This window comes from Pararge aegeria, chromosome 22 (genome assembly GCF_905163445.1).
Source record: "Pararge aegeria chromosome 22, ilParAegt1.1, whole genome shotgun sequence".
In the NCBI taxonomy this organism is placed as follows: Eukaryota; Metazoa; Arthropoda; class Insecta; order Lepidoptera; family Nymphalidae; genus Pararge; species Pararge aegeria.
Genome location: NC_053201.1, coordinates 8,729,871 through 8,750,786, shown reverse-complemented (window position 1 = coordinate 8,750,786; position 20,916 = coordinate 8,729,871). Strand labels below are relative to the sequence as shown.

The window sequence follows — 20,916 nt, the reverse complement described above, 5'->3', positions numbered from 1 at the left end:
AGGGGACGGCCAATCTTACTCACTCAGGGCGCTTAACATTTGGTTTTGTTCTTAGGCTACTGATGGCGTTGCCAGTGTGTACGCAGAAGCTACTGGTGCTGCTCTTCGGCACGTTTCGCGTGATGGCTTCCAACGCTGAGAAGGCTGGTGAGTTGATCTGATAAATCAGGGTCAGAGGTTTTTTCGATTCAAGGCCACCGGGAAATTGATCGATAAAATTAATACTTAGATGACACGACTTAAATGCCACCACAAAATGGCGGTTTACATATTTTTTCACAACTCCTTCAAAATGGATGTCAAATTAAAGGGCTTGATACTAAAATACTATACACTACTATACACAAATTGGCGAATTATATTTTTTTTATTTTGTGAACTCCCTCAATATGGGTATCAAATAACATGCCTTGACTAGTACAATAATGTACTATATTATATAATAATGTAACTACATTGAAAAGCGGAGCTTGAGCATGCAGTTGAGCATTATCAAAGTTTTTTTTATACTTTAAGTCAGCCCTTGACTGCAATCTCACCTATTAAGGGATTACATTAATAGGACTACTCTAATGCGCGGCTGCGGCCTCCTTCTGGACCGGACCAGAAAAATTTCAGGAATTATTCATTCCCTTCCCGGAGCTCGAACTCAGGATCTCCCACTATATTAAATCACAGTGTTTACTGCTCTAGGAAGTACGTCGTATGGTGGAATTAATATAAACTTTCAGCTTTTAATCTATCCAGTTGCCGAATTGTTTTAACTTTGCTTTTCTTACATTATAGTCTCTATCACCTAAGCTAGATCAAACTGAATTCAAAAGCCGATGTAGCAAAACAAGCCCAGAATAATATTTCTCGCTGCTCAATTTCATTCGCGTGCGCAGACAAAAAACGATGCATTCCGTTGGTTCATTGAACATGATAATAACTAACTAGACTAATTTTGCCAATTACCCGTGTAGGTGTAGAACAGGCCGATTCAGTGATGCAACAATTTCAGATTAGAGGAAGTTCACACCAAGAAGAGATGTATGATATTTATCACAAACTTCGACATAACTTGCTCATATTACGTTTCTTCGTTCATACGTGTTTGCATGATCGAATGTATTACTCTGAACGTATCGCTCCCGATCAGAAAGATTCAGATTCTGAAAATGATTGACTACATACTATCTACATAGAGTCTAGCGTTAATATAAATAATAATAATAATAATTTATTGCAAAATACAGGTGTTGTTATTGGTTTAGGGTACAGTGTATTGCCATTAATTTAGCATGCAATGTTACACAATAGGTTACAAACGCCAAATTGACTGATAAAAAAAAAAATTATTACTTAGTCAGATGAATGAATTATCACATTAATCAATAGCGATTGAGATATAATTATGATATTAAACATTTATACTATTGGGCACATTGGAAATAAAAAAAAATGTAAATAAAAAAGTCTTATCTATTTAGTAAAACGTTTTCAGAAGCAAGTCCTCAGATTCTCAAAATGTCTGGACACCTAGGTACTAAAATAAATAATAATACAAGAATCTCGCAACGATCTGCAATATCTGATTGATGGTGTCTAGTGTAATTTAATTTCATTGTATTCTTCATAAAGGATTGAATATTCTCAACGGAAGACGTTTCCGAATGTTATAAAATGCCATGATGCCACATAACAATTATTCATTGTAAAGTCAACATCTCCTGAGGATGCTCCGGTTTCGGAGCGAAACGTGCGTAGAGGGTATATTGCCGAAGATCTGTTTTGTGTGGAGTATAAGGATTGAAGAAATTATAAATTACACCACACAGATTCTCCTGCTTTTCGCGGAGTATAGCAAATTAAGCTTCATTTTGATAATACACATTGTTAATGTTGATTTTTGAACAGAGCAAATGCTGAGTTTGTTGCCGGCTTCTTCGCTGTAGAATCACCATAAGACATGGAACTAGACGTTTCAAAGTGCTTATGGAGTACTACTTCTAGCTACTTGAAAGTAAATAAATTTTGAAATTTTACCTTTATAACCCCAGCGGTAGTCTATGAATAAAAAAAATGTAGCGGGAGTTTATTGTACATTTTTAGGCTAGTGTGTCGATGCATCTTAGTACGCGTTGTGCAATTAAATAATCTCCAGTTTCGAGTCCGCTCTCCTAATGCCTCGTTTGACCTATTTCGGACGATAAGGCCATGTGTGGATCTTAATACTGTTCCGCAAAAATGAGCAGAATAACAAAACAAAATAGCTTTGTAGAGTATTGTAGCAGTTCTCGCAAAACTGAGTTATAAGGGATAAATTATTAAATAAAATTCAATCGATTGAGTGAAATTAAATTAGAACCGGTTTCTCTGTTTAACTGGTTAAAAAAACAAAACCGAAACTTTAATCGAAATGATTCTAATGCCGGGGTTAGTGACCGTAACCGGCTAGAAGCCATGACTAGGACCATACACTTCATACTATCCACAAAAACTATCACTAATAAAATGATTGTATTTTTAAAAATTTCATTTTGCTTAAAATAGCTAAAAACCAACCTCCACTAATTGTAATTACTTGAATTCGTATTAAACGTGTTAGTTATTGCGAAATATTGTTTTAGTATAATTGCCATATATTGTCCTTGGCCTTATTTTGGACCTCAAGAGAAACAGCTGATGCTATGGTTGTCACTGCGTATTTTATGACAGCATAGTCATAAAAAACACAGTTATTCGTCTAAAAGTATTGATCTAAGGAAAATGTGTTTTCTATATTACATATGTATTATTACCCCAACAGCTTAGGGAAGCGTTTTCCGACCTCTTTTGTATTGTATATTATAATATTAAATACGCGCTAAGCTATGCTATCCTTCAGATGTTCTAAAATTCCGTAGTACAACTAAAATATCGAAGATTATAAGCGGTCAAGCGACTTGATGTTCCATCCTCCTCTTGCATGGGTAGACTCAATGCGCATATTTTCTGAACAAACTGCGAAAAACTTCAACACTGAACACTGTTCTTACTACATACTATGGATGTTTATTCCGTTCTGATGTACGGGATACTAATATGGTTAAATTCCACGGATAAAAATAGAGTATTTATTGCTCAAAAAAAGTGCATACGCGCAATGGTAGGAAAGGCCCCATTCGATTCGTAACGACCAATATTGAAATGTTTAGGAATCCTTAAACTTCCTAGCATATATATTTTAGAATTAGCAACTTTTGTTTGATCTAACCCAGATCTCTGTAGGGAGTTTACTGATTTATTTCCAAAGCGCACTTGAATTTAAGACATACATATTAATATTCAATAAGTGCCCTAGGACAGCCATGTATTTGAAAAACTGTAGTGCCATGTGTGTAAAAATATTTAATGCAATCCCAAAATGAATAGCCGTATCGACAATTTAAAAGTACATTGAAAAAGTGGCTATTGAGCAATGTATTTTGTTAAATTGATGAATTTCTGCAATTTCAGCCTCAGAACTAGATTGTTTATATATAATTGACCAAATTTTGTATGTTGGGGTTGCCTGGCCGGATATGTTGAGACTTTTTAATTTTATCATGTATTCATACAAATAAATTATGACGGCCGACTGGCGCAGTTGGCAGCGACCCTGCTTTCTGAGTCCAAGGCCGTGGGTTCGATTCCCACAACTGGAAAATGTTTGTGTGATGAGCATTAAGTGTTTTTCAGTGTCTGGGTGTTTATATGTATTTCCTAAGTATTTATGTAAATATAATTCATAAAAATTTACTTTGGGGCTAGATGGCGATGTGTGTATTGTCGTAGTATATTTATTTATTATTTATTTATTTATATTATTATTTATATTTAAATACATTTCTATTCAAATAGGAAAACGGACTACTTGCAGTCTAGTTTGTATTTATATGTTTAAAATTAATAAAAGTGCAATAATAAAACGTAAATATTTTTTTTTCAGCGTACCCAAAAAAGCTTAATTTTTTTTAAATGCCTCTTAACATTCGTGCTTACACGCAGATAGCTTTGTTGTGCAAATAGGAGTAACCACAGGCTAGAAATCGATAATTTTTAAGTGTGTTGCTAGTTAATTATAAATAACTAATTATTTCCTAAAAATGTTTATTGATAAATATACGTTTCACGTTTCAACATGCTGACTTAGATACCTACATTTTATATATTCATTTTTAATTAATGTCCGATTGCCTATTGTTTTAACATACCGCTCGTTAGTTATTTGGAGTGTACATTTCCATTTTAATAAGGTATCCGTTGGGTTTGCTGTGTCTAAAGCGTTCACATAGCATTTTCGTTAATGGTTCTGTCATTCGTGGAGTCCATTGGTCTTTATTCTTTACCTAGTTATATCACAGAGTAAGACATAATATAGAGGTCCGATGAATCCGTCTAGACGGAGCAGTCGGACGGTGAGTACGGAGGGTGGACGAGGTAAAAACCTATACTACGGACTCCAGTAAGGGTCCCCGCCCCGATATACCTAATGGCGCGACGCTATTTAGACGATGTCGGTATTTACATAGAGATCAAAGACTTCCAACTATCGTATCACTTCATTCTGCGGTTATGTTAGCTACGGTAGCGGGTACGTAATGTAAACAGTATACTTATTTACCTGGTATTTTTTTTAGGTTATCCTTGAATATTCCTGCATGGGGGAAAAAATTAAAGTTTTATTAACTTATACGATGGTTTCAGTAAGAATACCGGCGATTAAGCGGCGGTTATTCTATACTTGGTATTGGAAAAAATATTGTTTTCACTTCTCCTGTTCTTAAAGTCGTACTTTAGGCTATCTGTAGGCGGACTAAAACTCAATTTTATGCACTTGTGTTGTTGTTTTATGTCCTTTTAGCACAATCTACTATTTTTCGAAATCCCAATCGCCAAGAAATATTTTTTTAACAAACCTAAGGAGTACGCTAACATCGTCAATTCTGAAAATAAACTACATAATTTTCATATCTGTATCTATCCAATGTACAGGATGTTGTTATAGTTAATAGGCGGTTATTATCAATAGCGGATATCACTGAGCGGCTCTCGGAAAAACTATTTTAGCTACGCGTCAAATTTTTTATGTCACGGTCAGATGATATGTTTTGAATGTAGTAGCATAGGCACTCCTCGGATAGGTATATAATAATGTTTGTAAGATATTTCTGCTTGCGTTCCGCTATGAAGGGTGGGAGTTATTGGAATATCCATACATACTAATCTATAAATATAAAAGAAAGTATAGTTAGTTACACCATTTATAACTCAAGAACGGCTGGACCAATTTTTATGGTATTTGTTTTTTTTCATTTCTCTTAGACCGGAATAGGGTGAGAAGTATTAAAATATAACATTCATTAAAAAAAATGTGTTTACATGTCATTATTATTACTATATTTTATGTTAATGTCATGGTCACTTTATCAATATAGATAAAATTATATCATAGCATACCCTGTACATACCCTCTATGCACGCCACTGCAAATACGTATTGTATTTAAGATACGTATTGAGTATTAAATTGTATTTCTACCATTTTATACTTAAGAACCCATATCAGATCAGGGGTTTTTTTAAAGAATTTTCTGCGGTCCCCGCGCTTGCTTAATCAGGCTCTGAAGACGTAGGTATATAACAAACAGATACACTTTCGCATTTATATCTAATAGTAAGTGTGGATTCAATAAACGTGACACACCTTATTTATTAAACCCGCAGTTTATGTGACATTTGAAACAAAATGCCACCCAATGGCGAGCGAGTTAAAAGGGGGAAGAATGAAACAGTTTAATGGAGCGTGCATATTCACGGAGCTATCTAGTGTGAAAGTACTATGGGCTTTTATAGCCTTACAAACCTGTATGACGGTTGGATGGCTATGTAGGTAAATGTACGTACTACTTGATGAATGGTGCTGATCGTTTTTATTGAATATCCCCATCATTAAACTGTGTCCGAAACCGCCTCGGTCCGCGTATGCTGTTCTAAGTTTCGTACAAATGAGACCATCACTGCAACTGATGCAAACTGCCTAAGCGGTATTTACGCCGCATTGTAACGTTTAATTGCTTAGCGGCACGTCTTTGTCGGTAGGGTGGTACCCACGACCGAGGCCTCCAACCAGACCAGAGAAAATTCAGTAATTATTATTAATTATTCAGATTGCCCCAGTCGGCCATCGTAACCGTGGGCCTCCCATTGAAAAAAAAAAAGAATAATAAATAATAATCATAAATAAATATACTACGACAATACACGCATCACCATCTAGCCCCAAATTAAGCGTAGCTTGTTTTATGGGTACTAAGATGACTGATGTATATTTTTATGATTAATGTACCTATAATACTTATAATATACAGATAAACAACAAGACACTGAAAAACATTCATGTTCATCACAGAAACATTTTTCATTTGTTGGAATTGAATCTACGGCCTTCTACTCAGAAAGCAGGATCGCTGCCCACAGCGCCAATCGGCCGTCAAAAATTACTTAAACCGGGAAGGTCGTCATCTAATGTTATCACTTATCACTTATCAATGCGAAAGAAACATAGTCCAATATCCGACGGGTTCTGTACGATTGTAAAAGATATACCTTCGTGTCTAAATCCGACTCGCACTTGACAGGTTTTTTATTATTTATAGCGGCAATAGAAATACAAACTCTGTGAAAATTTCAACTATCTATTCATAAGATAAAAATTAAATACCCGCTAACAGACTAATGGAAGGACGGACAGACGGATAGCCGAGACTTATTAAAACCACAAAATCAGAGATACGCTACGAGAAATGTTATTTAAGATTTAAATTTAATCATTCAACATAATATCCTGTTTAATTTAACAGTAGGTACATTCATCTGTAAAATCATTTAAAAACTCCGTCATACTGAAAAGAGAAGTTTACTTATGGTGAAGGGCAATCCGGTCTAAGATCGTGTCGTGCCCTGACACTGAGTATGCCTTTCCACAAAAAAAATTTTTACTTTTTACTTTTATCTAAGTATTTATTATATGGTTTATAGTTTATTATTAGTTTTTTTTTTAAATATTTACTATATATTAGATGTATTTGTGTTGTTATGTATTAGTATTTAGATATTCGTATGTATTTATTTTATGCAGTTACTTCTCCCCTTTTTTTCCTAATTCTAAGGTTGCCTGGCAGAGATCGCTACTAAGCGATCTTAGTTCTTAATGTGGTATACAAATAAAGAGTTATAATAATAATAATAATAATAAATTAACCTTCTGCTTTAACATTTTTGTTTTGGCGGTAACGCTAAGTCGGTGTTCATGGCTCGATGTATAAAAATCCGACCAGTAATTTGAGCGTAAAGAGATATTAACAGTAAAGCCTGGTTACTGTGCATTTTTCCGACATTAAAAATAAAAAAATTACCTATGTCACTTTATGCAAACATCAGGTTAATCAATTGCTTTGTTGCTACGCGATCGAAGGTTAAACGATCCAACGTTTTTTTGTTGGAAAAGCAACAAAAAAACTCAAGAAGAAGAATAAATACTTTATTGCACTCAAACATCAAAATATACATAAAATAATGAATAAACAATAAGAACAAAAATTGTAGGCTTGCAAAGGCGGCTTTATTGCTGCAAGCAATCTGTTACAGGCAAACTCTGGCATAAGGAAGAGCTGCAAGATAGATAAATAAATAAATATACTACGACAATACACACATCGCCATCTAGCCGCAAAGTAAGCGTTGCTTGTGTTGGCACTAAGATAACTGTAATATACTTATATGTGTTCATTACATGAACCCGCCCGGCTGAAGATACTACTGGGCAGATTGAATAATAACATAATCTCGTATTGCATTCGCTTAATCAATCTCTTAAGGTTTAGTTAGAGTTTACAATTGATAAACGACTAAGACACGGGTGGTATCTTTGGTCCATGTAGGACTGGAGTGTATTGATAACGCAGTCGTATTTATATCAAAATACCCACCAATTCTAAAAAACTAATAAGTAATTATTAGCGTATTTGTAAAAACCCTAATCAATTTAATAAAATATCTGGAAAGTATGAATTTATGCTTATAAAATGTTTAATTATTGACCCACTGTATAAAATTCCTGTAACACAATGCAAGCGCACAAAAATATTTTTGTTTCTTTGCGTTTCTCCACAGTAATATGCAAGATTACTTCATACAAAACAATCCTTTTCAAAAATCAATCTATATATCGCGGGAAATCGCATTAAAATCCTTTGCGTAGTTTAAAAGATCTTAGCGTACAGCGGAAGCTTGGTGTTATTAGTATAAAACATACATAAGTAAGATTTTGTAAGAATAAACTAATTGGACAAGCTACAAGTGTTTTACTGTAACGGATATTTATGTTACATAAAACTTGATTTAAAACCATGAACCGAGTCAGCGGGAACAAGAAAAATTTGTACCTACAAACTAGCGTACCGATAACAAGTTTTTCGCACGCGAAACCGCGATCACGCGAGGATGTTTATGGATTTCCCTCATATCAATAATAAAACATGCCGCATGTGATTAGGTTTACGTAAGTGATAGAAAACACTTGCAATTTCAATGATGTTTTGATTTAGTTACCTGAGTTTTTTACATTAGATACAAAAATTATACCCCCCCGATCACAGAATTAAGAATATACAGAAACCATGTACACTAGTAATATTGAAGCATAAAAACCACTCCACTTTAGTAGTGTTTCTCGAACAAACGTTTAGTTACTTCATTCCATTTAACAGTTGAAAGTAACTATTTTAACTCTAAAATTTTAAACGTTTACACATTTCGCGCGGGTAAAGTGAGGTGTGGTCGGGGCGTTTTCACTGTTTTTTATTTAACACAATGCACTGCATTGTATGCATGTGAATGGCTGAATGAGGATTCTGTATGTTCTTAATTCTGCGCCCTTAGATTTGACATTGACATTGAATGGCCGTAATAAGAACGTTCCTATTTACCTGCCTGATGTCGTGCGTATTTACACAAATAAGCTCTTTAAAATAAAATTGCTGGAGTTCGCAATAGTAATTTGGTTAAACTAAAAACTATATATACTTATATACACTTATACACGTGTTGATAGTAGGTACATACAAGGGGACAACATAAACACGTCCGTGAGGTTAAAAATGCGATATCTACATCGATTGAAACACAGGTCAAGAATTAGAACAAAAGTACAAAACTACCGTGGCAGCAAGAGTGCGCCCTCAAGACTCTTTACTTTGCTGGTGTACCTACTAAGTGGTGTTTGCTGCATCTAGTAAAACTGTGTGTGGGGTAGTGCGGTTAGGAACCCTGATATCGCACTTCTTTATTACCTGATGCTCTCATTTACTCCCCTACTACTAGACTAGACCTAGACTAATTCAATCAGCAAAATTCAAGCCGGAATTGTTCCTACGTTCAACATGGTACTTATAAGGTGCCTTCTTGGAATTTATCTCATTTTGAAGGGTTTAATAATTACAATAAATTACCAAAAACATTAAAACTCTAGTTCGCCGGATTTCAGAGTTACATGCAAATGAAGTTCGTGAATTAAGGTTATTTTTGACACATGCGATTATTGTACCTACCTATTGATGGTACTGTTCGCAATATATTACAACCACTAATCGATTTCATTAAAAGACTTTTAAAGTTAAGGCTTGGGATTTGACAGGTTTTAAAAAAAAAAAAAAAACTTAATTTTTGATACCAACTTAAATGAGGCACCAAACGAAACCGTGTTCCGGCATTCTCCTTTCAGAAAAATCAAGACTGAAGTTACGCAACGCATTTCTAACCCATTTCCAATAATTTATAGGGACTGGCATGACATCAGAGGCCCTAGGCGTGTCGGTAGCGCCGTCGTTCTTCCACTCGTGCGTGTCCGACGGCAAGACCGCCACAATGGAGGATGTACAGAGATTCAAGGTCAGTTGATTGTTCCGATGCAATTCAATATCGCTCTCATATCTCGCTCGTTGCAACTATTGACTCTTTAAGTGGATAATGCAACGTTCCCGTGTGACTGCGTGCGTGTAATGCTATTTAGGGACGCACTAATAAAATATAATAGGGTCACCTTTAATTCGTTAATGATTGATTGTGTTTTTTTTTCTATTTTACAAACACCTTTGAATGTTAAATTGTTTTCTTTACTGGGTACTAAAAAATGCTTGTTTAAGTTAAAGGGAATATGTATTGTTTTTGGTGTTCAGTGCATTCAATAAACGCAATAAAACCATTATAAAAATATTAGTTAGGTAGCCTTTTTTATTATTCATCCAAACGTAACTTGATAGAGTTATAGTCATGCCATAAAACCCAAATTCCGATACGGTTAAAAGATATAATGAACTAATTCGGTGTTTGTGTTCATAGCATAAAAACTGTTTTAAGGCAAATTATTGATTCTTCAAAACTATGAACAAACAATACAGTGTTCAAATTGTGGACTATGCTGTGTCACCAGAAGTATTTTATAATTCTACAAGAGAATTCCGCCTTTAGATTGTAGTTAATAATGAGTATTACAAAACAAACATTTGGCAATAAGTCATTAAATTCTTAGTCGCTTGATTTTTAAAGAAACGCATGATACATTAAAACAAAGGCAAAGTTTAAATTTTTTTGTGACATACTGTTTTTTAAAGTGTCTTATTGTCTTGCGAATTCTTCACTAAAAACCTTATTGTTTAATCTCGGTGCGTCACTGTCGTTATTTCTTAGTTTCCTTATCGGTACCGTTAAGATCTTACCGTTCTGTTATCAGACAGCACAATTCAATTTTAAATGCGGAGTTAATGGCGGTAATCTGATAACTGCAATCTTTACTAGTTTTCTACACCAATAACAAGTACAGATGTTATTTTAACATTGGAATGCAAATTTAGCCTGAACGATTGTTGATTTTGAGTTATGACAGAATGCTTAGGTAATTATCATTTTTGTAAAGTGAACGTTAGGCTGACTTGCTTATTGGTAGGAAAAATCCCAAATTAAATTAAAACAAGGAAAAATGCAAATTAATTACAAAAGGTTTGTTTGTTGGGTTATGCTTGGTGATATGAATGGGTGGTAATTACTAGTGTCATATTATATTACCTAGTTATATATCTTATTGGATTCCTTGTTTTATCTAACATTGCATTATAACTATACTATTACCACCCGCTAGTGTTGTAATTTAAGCTCAAATATAATAAGGTTGTGATCGTAAAAAAGGTCTAAAATGGGAATTTGAATACTTTTGTTCCACCACAAAAATAATATGTATATAATTTTTGAAGTTATACTTCTTTTGGCGCGTTAGGGAAAAATGATGAGTGAGAAAACCGACACCATGAAGTGAGTCAACATTTTAGTTTTTCAAAAAAAGCTTCGACAGTTTACACTTTCAATTGTCAAAGTCTACGTGCTAATTCCGGTGATTTAATTGATTCAACTGTAAAAAGATCTCGAAATTTAATGTTGTGTAATAATAAGTCCGATAATAAGACAACTAAATGATGCGTTATAATAAAACTTTCAATGTATTAAATACCTTTTTTCATGACATGAAAGATGACATTGTAAAAAAGATTTTTATCTTTTAAGTTTAACTTCTAACGCGTGTATATAAGTACACACACGTCTTTTTTATATATACCTATTGTATTATATATCTGTAAAAATTATACTTTCCCTAAATGTGAAATTATTTAGTTTTCCGTTGCCGCATTTCGTGCATTAATTAGTTCAAAGTTAATTGTTCTATTAAATTGTTACCTGAAAAGGATAACATAAAAAGTTGGCATTGAATGCGGCGGTGTAATTTAGTTTACTTCTTTTATATGTAAATAGCTTAACATATATATGCTTACTAATCTATTTAAATTATGCTGCTAAAGGCTGAAGTATCTGTAAGTACCACAATACGCAATACGTACACCTTAGTTCTAAGTACTTTGTTATTTAGATTTTACTGAAGTCGGCTAGTTAGATAGTTTCAGAATCATCACATGACATTTTGACGAACTCTGACTGCTGTTGTTTATAATGGGCGGTCCTGGGTTCGATCCCCGATTTCTGAATTTTCTCTGGTCTAGTCTAGTGGGGGGCTTCGGCAATGGCTAGTTACTATCCTACCGTCAAAGACGTGCCGCCATGCGTTTCAGCGTTCCGGTAAGATGCCGCAGCCATACCCCTAAAAGATTAGCGCGCTATTATCTTGGATTGCATCATCAAGAGTAAAATTGTAGTGGTAAAGAAAAAAGTCTCGTTCGTTTCCTGTAAATATTTAAAGCACGAAATATTTGTAAGTTAAACATCAAGCTTAGTCACGATTAAATTTTACTTGGAGCATGATTTTTGACACGCACCATTTTTTACAGTGTAGATAAGCGGTTGATTCACAAATTGAATTATGAGTTACTCATATCCCATCTCACCCTGAGTCATTTGGCTTCTTAGATTTAATTTGAGCCACGGGACGGAAGTTTATTTTTATCATTTCATAATTTTTTTTAAGGCCAATATAATAGAATTAAGAACATACAGAAACCGTGTACACGACTTATATTGAAGCATAAATAACCATTCCACTTTAGAAGTGTCACTCGAACAGTTAGAACTCGAACAGTAATTAGTTGAAAGTAATTATTGTACCTCTAATGTTCTCAACATTTACTATAAATTGGGAAAATGAGAAAAAGTCAGTGAGCTAGCAACATGCTCATCAATGCAATCATGGCTGAATAAGGGGTGTTCTTAATTCTATGGCAAAAATAGCCTTTATGATATGAAGTAGAATTTTATGCATTTACGATTATCTATGTTCAAAATGCAGATGTCACTCTCACATTAGAGTGTCAACCTTCGAAATCTCAGTTTTTTTTTTGCCGATATGGTAAAGGATTGTGTAATGTAGCTATGAGTCAATCGGTTAACTATTGTCACTGAACTGTTGGCGCACAAACTGCGATGAAAGAAAACGACCATGAAAGTTTTTAATCTGTAATAGTTAAGTTTTTGCTGATTCCCTTCCGCTAAGTGAAATATCCGCTTCTTTTGTTTGTTTCAACAAGTGACCTTAGAACGGTAGAGTAAAAAGTAGATTATATCTAAGCTTAGTTTGATTTTGCATTCAATACGTTTTTTTAACATACAAACGTCAAAAAACTGCATTAAGTAATCGCGTAAAGGTAGCCAGCCACTATATGGTTGCAAGCTCTTGAAATAAATTCAAAGTACCCTTTAATGGGACTTCTTTAAGAGCCGATTTTTTTTATGCTAATACTGATCTGTAATCTGTATACATATTCGATCGAGTATATAGCCGTTTAACATAGTTCCCTCGTCGTTTAAAAATAGAATTACCATGATGCCCTCCGCCTCATTCTTTACAGTAATTTGTAAATAATTAAATGAATGAGTATTCCATTTACGAATTTTATTCACCTTTAGTCGAAACGAGTCGCCATCTATTACTGAGATATTAGAGGGCATAATGGTAACTGCATGTTAATGTTAATTTCTTTGTAAATATTCTATCGAGTTTAAAGTATTATAATAGTCGTAGATAGCCCTAATGATTGCCAACCTTCTTAAGGAGACGGCACCCTAAGGAGAACAGTCGTTTAAAATATTTGCCTCTTCGTCTTTTAAAAATAGAACAACTGATATTAGGTGGCGACTCGCATAATGCGGCAACTCATCGAGCAATTCAGCGCGGGGGATCTGTTCGGCCGGAAGAACTACGAGTACTACGCGCGTGTGACCGGACGGATATTACGGGTGAGGGACGAGTGGATCTGCTCGTTCCGGGACCCGCCCCCTCCGCGGCACCATCGCGACCAGGAGGCTTATGCTAGTAAGTTTCCTTCCAACCAAAACGTCATTTATCATATCCAACTAAAATTGTTCCAAATTCGAATTCAAAATTTCTTTATTCATGTATCGTATCGTATATATCACACAGTGGTGTATATAGAGGGTATGCACAGGGTTTACGGATCATATAAAATGAAGAAAATCTCCAGTAGGTACGACTTATAAATACTTAAGGGCAGGCTTTTTATAACTCTTACAATGCCTATCCTTAAGTTTTTTATAATATGTACTGGAGATTTTCTTCATTTTATATTACCTGCATACCCTCTATGCACGCCACTGCTATCACAGGCATTTATGAAGCGTTCATACATATGTTTACATAATTGTAAGGGGATGATGATAACTTCGTTCGCCAACTTAAACCTAAAGCTACGAGGGTTCCAAACGCGCCCTGGTCTAAGAAGCTCTCACAACACAACAAACTTTGCCGGGTAATTTTTTTTTGTTATCACCATCTCACAGTAAATTGTTATCAAGTCAAGAGCAATACACACCCAAGCTTTTTTATCGTTTAAGTAATCCTTAACGTTAAAATACGATTTTTCTGTAAGCTTACGTTCTATATAAACTTTGAACCTATTGAGAGACATCTCAAAGATTTCAAACGGTAATATGTCGTAAAATAATACACAATTGCCCTTGAATGAATTAGCTTAGTAACTTAGTTTTATCTTGAAGTACTAAATCGCCACTGTCGCCATGCTCATTCCTGCCGCCAAGCAGCATTGCATAGCATGCTGTGTTCCGGTCTGAAGGGCATTGTTGCCGGTGAAATTACCGGCAAATGAGGCTTAACACTTACGCCTCATGGACACAGGGCCTCACCTCTAACTTTTCTAAATGATGTACGTTTTAAGTAATTAAATATCACTTGCGGTTAAGGAAAACATCGTGTGGAAACCATGGCATGCACCTTTTTTTTTTTTTTTTTTTGTCGTGGTGGACAAGCTTTATGGCTACCTCTGTCCTTTTAGGCATGACGGAGGTTATGTGGGACTCGTTTACCCGAACTAAAAACCACCACGGCATGTCCCTCTCGTTGGCTTTATTGGACGTCCAGGGAACCCGTTGTATACTTCCCAGATGTCTACCAACAACCCCAACTGATTGCCAGGGCTACTAAGCTAAGGAGGAGGGGATCAGGACAGCTTGACCCCCCCTCAGATAGAAGGGAGACTCATATAGGGACGGGTAGCTAACCATGGCATGAACCTGAGAGTTCTCCATGATGTTCTCAACGGTGTGTGGAGTCCACTAGTCTGTAGTGGGCCAGCGTGGTGGACCACGACCTTAAACCCTTCTCATTGTGGGAGACCCGTGCTCTGCAGTGGGTAACTTTAGGGTTGATTTATGATGGACACAGGGTGGAACTTTGTACGACTTGTTGCTTGCATGCAAAGTGTTGCTCTGTTTGTATGCCATCAGGTTAACTATGAAAAAAGAACCTTCTTAGGATGCCTCTCCGATTAGAGAACGTAACAGTTCGCTTTGTATTATGTATATTTTTCGCGAGGCGAAATAATTCAGCGACACTTGCGATTCCAGTCCGTGTATGTTGCGTAGCCAGGTCTTTTTCTGCATCAAACGCCTCTTTTCCAGAAACTTTTCCCATCATGATGAGTTGTAGGAGTTCATTTCTCTCGTGGCTTAGCAAGTGCCCCAGATATGCGACTTTTGTAACCATAATGGTGTGCAAAAGTTAGGGTTTCGTCACATTGTATCATTGCTAATAATGATCCAGAACGGTTCGAAACAATGTGAGTGCGACCACGTAACTGATTTTATTAATAAACTCGAACCCTGGATGTTTGTTAAATTTATTGATGTTACATATAATATTATTAACGCCGATTTTTTTAATATATTAAAAAAAAGCAAAACCTATGCTGTGTCTAAGTAAATGTCTACAGCAAATCTTAGAGTAATAAGGTGCGCTTTTTTTTCATTTCCATTACACTTCGAAGTGTTAATAGGGAAGACGTTGCGGAAACGAGATGTTCTTCTACGTTTATATTATGTCCCTCATTATATGGGTATATCCGTTGTCATTTTCTACGTTTCCTACGAGCTAGGTATTTCTTTCATTTGTTTTTTTTTATCAATAGCCGTATAATGTGAGCAACATAATCTGTAAGATAAGCTGTAGAAATTTTTAAGAAGACCAATCATAATCATCATCGTCATCATATCCACCCATTCCTGGTCCACTACAGGATATGGGACTCCTCCCACAATGAGAAGTACGCCACGCTGGCCCAGTGCAGATTGTCGGACTCCACACACCTTTGAGAACTCCCAGGATGCTGGTTTCCTAACGATGTTCTAAAGCATGTGTTATTTTAATTGCGAACATAACTTTGACAAGTTAAGAGGTGCGTGCTGGGATTCGAACTCGGTCACCCGAAAGTGTATTCGAAGTCCATCCCACTGGTTAACCACCGCATTCGCAAGAAGATGAGTAACGTCATTAAATTAGTGTTATTTTGTATGGAACAAAGTTAACTTCAATGATAATGATAAGTAAGATATTTTTTGACCAAAAAGTTGAAACAAAAATGTAAGAGTTATTCGAAACTTCGAGGTTAATACACACCTCCAGCTGACATGCTTATTACTCGTGGTCAGAACTTGTAGCCCAAATTTAGGATTTCCACTTATTATACAACATTATTTTTATTTGTCAGATCTTCGCGTCAAGACAAACTACTTTGCCTTTAAATGTCACTTAAATTACGAAATTCCTTAAATCAAATCTTACAGTTATCAGACAAAGCGCCTTAATACATAATTCTGCGACATCAATTAAGTAGTTAAATACCGCTATGAGCCAATTCAGTTGTTTAAATTGCACAGGATTATTAACTCAAAATGAAAACAATCAAAAGATGCATGGTGAGTAAAATCAAGACAGCATGGAAAATATAACAGTATGTACTATGATCAGAAGTATCGTCAACTGCCTGATATGCTTTGCGTGGTGTGTGGATGGATATTACAAGTAAAGTCTACTTGTAATATCCATCCAACACCACGCACAACAGAACAGCTGTGTTATGTGGCATCATCATATCATATCAAGACATTACCGGCCCACTACAGAGCCCGGGTGTCCTCCCACAATGAGAATGGTTTAGACCTTAGTCCACCACGCTGGCTTAGTGCGGATTGGTGTTTGACAATATTATGGAGGAACTGTCAGGCATGCAGGTTTCGACACGTTGTTTTCTTTCACCGTTCAAGCAAGTGTTTTTTAATTGCTTTAAACGCACGTAATTAAAAAAAGTAGCAAGCGCGTGCTGGGATTCAAACTCGGCCCTCCGAGGCTATCACCGTTTTTTTTTTAATCTGATCAACAGCTGATTGTAATTTCCTTGCAAAATTTTAAATGCTACCTAAAAGATGGAATCTCTTTTAAGATGCACTTAACATTAAATATTTAACCCGATTCCAACGGTACAAAGGGGTTATTTGTGACAGTCGTAAAAACATTCTAGGCCATCACAATTAACGAGTTAATAGCCAGCGAGATCAAATCCTGTTGTAGCAATTGCTTTGGATTAATTGATACGGACACTTGGTGCAATCTTCATGTGAAATTGTTAATGATTCTTGGAAAATTGCAGGATAGTTTCCTTACTTTAGGTCGTTAAATATAGCTTACAGCTGCAATACCAGGGGTCAGCGCCGGTTTATTCTAGTGACATTATCTAACAGTGTGTCACACACACACACACACACATGTGTCTTAAATATACATAAACTAACAATATAGAAAAGATCCAGCCCTTGCTCGTCAAATGCGAGTTACGCGGCTGCTGGCACCATTAAAAGAACAATGGTGCCAGCAGCGTAAGAGACCATGTCAGCTAGTACAGTTTGACCGTTATCTGGTTAGTGTTATGAGCCGCTCTGCGCAATGATGCACTGCATGTCAAGGTATTGTCAGTTCATCATTGAAGGGTTCCGTAATTTTTATGTCTCTAATCTTATGTTTGTTTGTATCTAAAGAACCATGCAGATTTCATCACGACCTTGATTTTTTGTTTCGGGAAAATTATTCGAGCGTTTCAACTTTTTTGTTTCACTCTTTTTATTTTTCTTTAGGTGCAGCGGGCAAGGTTGGTGGGACGTTGTGTTTTCAATGATTACTGTGTTCCATGCATAATAATTATTGAAACCAAAATACCAAACAATGTAATGTAATGTACCAAAACCTATGTAAGATATCGAAGGTTATTTTTGTTTTTTGTTATGTAATTAAAAGATATTCTCAATTTTTTCAGGGCAGTTATCATTGGAGGCGGAAAAAACATGGCTTCAGTGTGAATGCGACCGTTGGGGCAACAAGTTCAATCTAGAAGGTAAGGAAGCCATACAATCCAATATAATATAATGGAGCAAGGTGGGCGCAGTAAGCCGATGTTATTCACACAATTGCATTATAATGATTGATGTTATAAATGCTCAAGTGCTTCTTTGCAGTTTCACGGTAAATTTACTTAACATATAGGCGTGACAGGTCTGAAGCGAAGGGCGTGGTTGCCGGTATAATTAAAGGCCAATGAGGCTAAACATTACGCCTAAGGTTGTAGAACAGCACTTGAGTCGGAACTTTGTAGGACGCCCTGCGATTTTTTTTTGTTAATCGTTTCTAGTGACCATAATGTTTCCTAGTGTTGTATCTAGGTGGCGCTTTTTCGATTACATACAAATAGTAAATGTGCGGAGGAAATCTCACAAGGTCTCCCTGGTCGATCGATAAGCGGAGGTGAAACTGAATTTTTGTTAACTAGTAGGCCCCTCCGCATAACCAGTAGGTACAATCGGCTTTTCAAAGCAGCATTGTTGCAATGCTGTGTGCTAGGCTTAACACCTCCGGCCTCAACTTGATGGACACAGGGCCTCACCTATAACTTTTCCAAATTATGTACGTTTTAAGTAAATTAAATATCACTTGCGGTGAAGGAAAACATCGTGTGGAAACCATGGCATGCACCTGAGAGTTCTGCATTATGTTCTCAACGGTGTGTGGAGTCCACTAGTCTGCACTAGGCCAGCGTGGTGGACCACGACCTTAAACCCTTCTCATTGTGAGAGGAGACCCGTGCTCTGCAGTGGGTTACTTTAGGGTTGATTTATGATAACGATGTGACAGGTTTAAGCCGCAGGCCAAGTGCGGGTTAGTAGATTTCATGCTCCTTTGTGAACATGGAAAACTATCAGGCTTGCAGGTTTCCTGACGAAGTTTTTCTTCACCGTTAAAGCAAGTGATATTTAATTGAAAACGCACATAACTCCGAAAAGTTAGAGTTGCGTGCCGGGGATCGAACTGGGTCCCCCGAAAGGAAAGCCGAAACCTGGAGAACCCACCAGGCTACGTCAGCTTTTTCCTTTTAAAAAAAAAAGTTTTAATGCAATAGAATATTCAGTAAATTTATTCCTAAGATCATGAATTTTCGCAGGTCGTGACAATTCAAAACCACAATAGTCCACGTTTAAGTTAAAAAAAATGCAAATTTTATTAAGTTTTCGTATAGTATGATACAGTTTGGTGAGTCAAGAGATTTACTTTAATCATATCATATCATTTTGGTACATATGTAATTTTACACATAGTTTTATAATTAACTGGGATGCGGAATATGGTAGCACTTTGTATATTGTGTAAAACAAGCGAAAACAAAAATAACATTGGAAGCTTAGTAAGAATATGTAACTATATACTAATAAAATTGGATTTTTAGAATTTCACATATTATAAAGCACCATTTTGTATTAACTACACTTTTAAACATAATTACTATAGACATATTTTATGTATTTTAGCATCGCATTTTAAATGTGCAGTTTTCTGTATCCTTATCTTAAATAAGACATTGGTTTTCTCACCACGTTCCATACAAAATGTAACTTATTGTTAATTCTTTCTCGTTCTCTGTTATATACTTTTAATAAAAACACGCTACTATTACTATATCGGTCCCGTATATTAATATCACTAACATGAAGTGATAATAATCGTTAGAGCCCACCTACCCGCATTGGAGCGGCCCGGTGGGTCTAGACCTCGCGATCCGTTGTTGAACTTAACAACGCTATACCAACGAAGCATAGGTTCTGTCGTTATACGTCTGATAAATGTTCGGATCATTATTTAGCAACGCTTAACCAGGTTACTGTTGCTAAGACTGAGTTTTCTTTCTACTGGAGTTAATTCGCCGGCTTATAACATATATTATGTTTTTTTTATATAAAGAAATATATAAAGATATATCATACTACAATTTAATAGCTACCTTGGCACTGTACGACTTTTCAGAGTTAAAATTGTTCTGATCAATAACTGAGTCTTCATTGACAAACATAGAATAAACGCACCGAAATTTTAAAGGGCATTTTTTTGTCAGGGTTGTCAAAATCAGAGGAGTGTCAGTCAATGCCAACATTAATGAGTGCTGTAGTAGGAACGGGGGCGGGCGCAGGACTCGGTATCATCCCTGAACATAGTCTGCTGGATTCCTGCACGCGTCTCTCAATTTCACTTGAGGAGAGCATTTTCAAGGTAAGCATTTGCTTTCTCGTGTACATCCTTCTCCTGCTTTGCTAGTACCTACGTCCAGAAATTTGGAGAGCTTTATGTCGTGTGATAACGTTTTATGTATTCTTGGTGCTTTATAAATGACAAGTTTAACACAATACAGCCAAATCTTCAACTTAACAATTGTTGACTTAAGAATCATTTATTGTAAAGTCAACATCTCCTGAGGATGCTCCGCTTTCGGAGCGAAACGTGTATAGGGTACAATGCCGAAGATCTGTTTGGTGTGAGGATAAGGATTGAAGAAATTATAAATTAAACCATACAGATTCTCCTGCTTTTCGCGGATTATAGCAAATTAAGCTTAATTTTCACAGGAACAGTCTGTAATTTCTAGGCAAGGGATGCACGACGTGAATAATTCAGTGTTGTAAGGAGACGTGAGCTTATAGTGTGCTAGGTTGAGGTTTACTGTAAGGTGAC

General features: G+C 36.0%; 1 protein-coding gene across 4 annotated transcripts in view; it reads left to right on the top strand.

Annotated features, from left to right (window-relative positions):
- LOC120633587 overlaps positions 1 to 20,916 on the top strand; it is a 43,101-nt gene that overhangs the window by 6,899 nt on the left and 15,286 nt on the right. For 2 of the 4 annotated variants that reach the window (XM_039903798.1, XM_039903799.1), the window contains exons 4-9: positions 56 to 147; positions 9,844 to 9,953; positions 11,912 to 11,923; positions 13,689 to 13,872; positions 18,179 to 18,256; positions 20,303 to 20,457. In XM_039903798.1, coding sequence (XP_039759732.1) covers positions 56 to 147; positions 9,844 to 9,953; positions 11,912 to 11,923; positions 13,689 to 13,872; positions 18,179 to 18,256; positions 20,303 to 20,457 — 631 coding nt within the window. The remainder of the gene's footprint in view (positions 1 to 55; positions 148 to 9,843; positions 9,954 to 11,911; positions 11,924 to 13,688; positions 13,873 to 18,178; positions 18,257 to 20,302; positions 20,458 to 20,916) is intronic. The other 2 variants (XM_039903797.1, XM_039903800.1) reach the window with 1 other exon arrangement.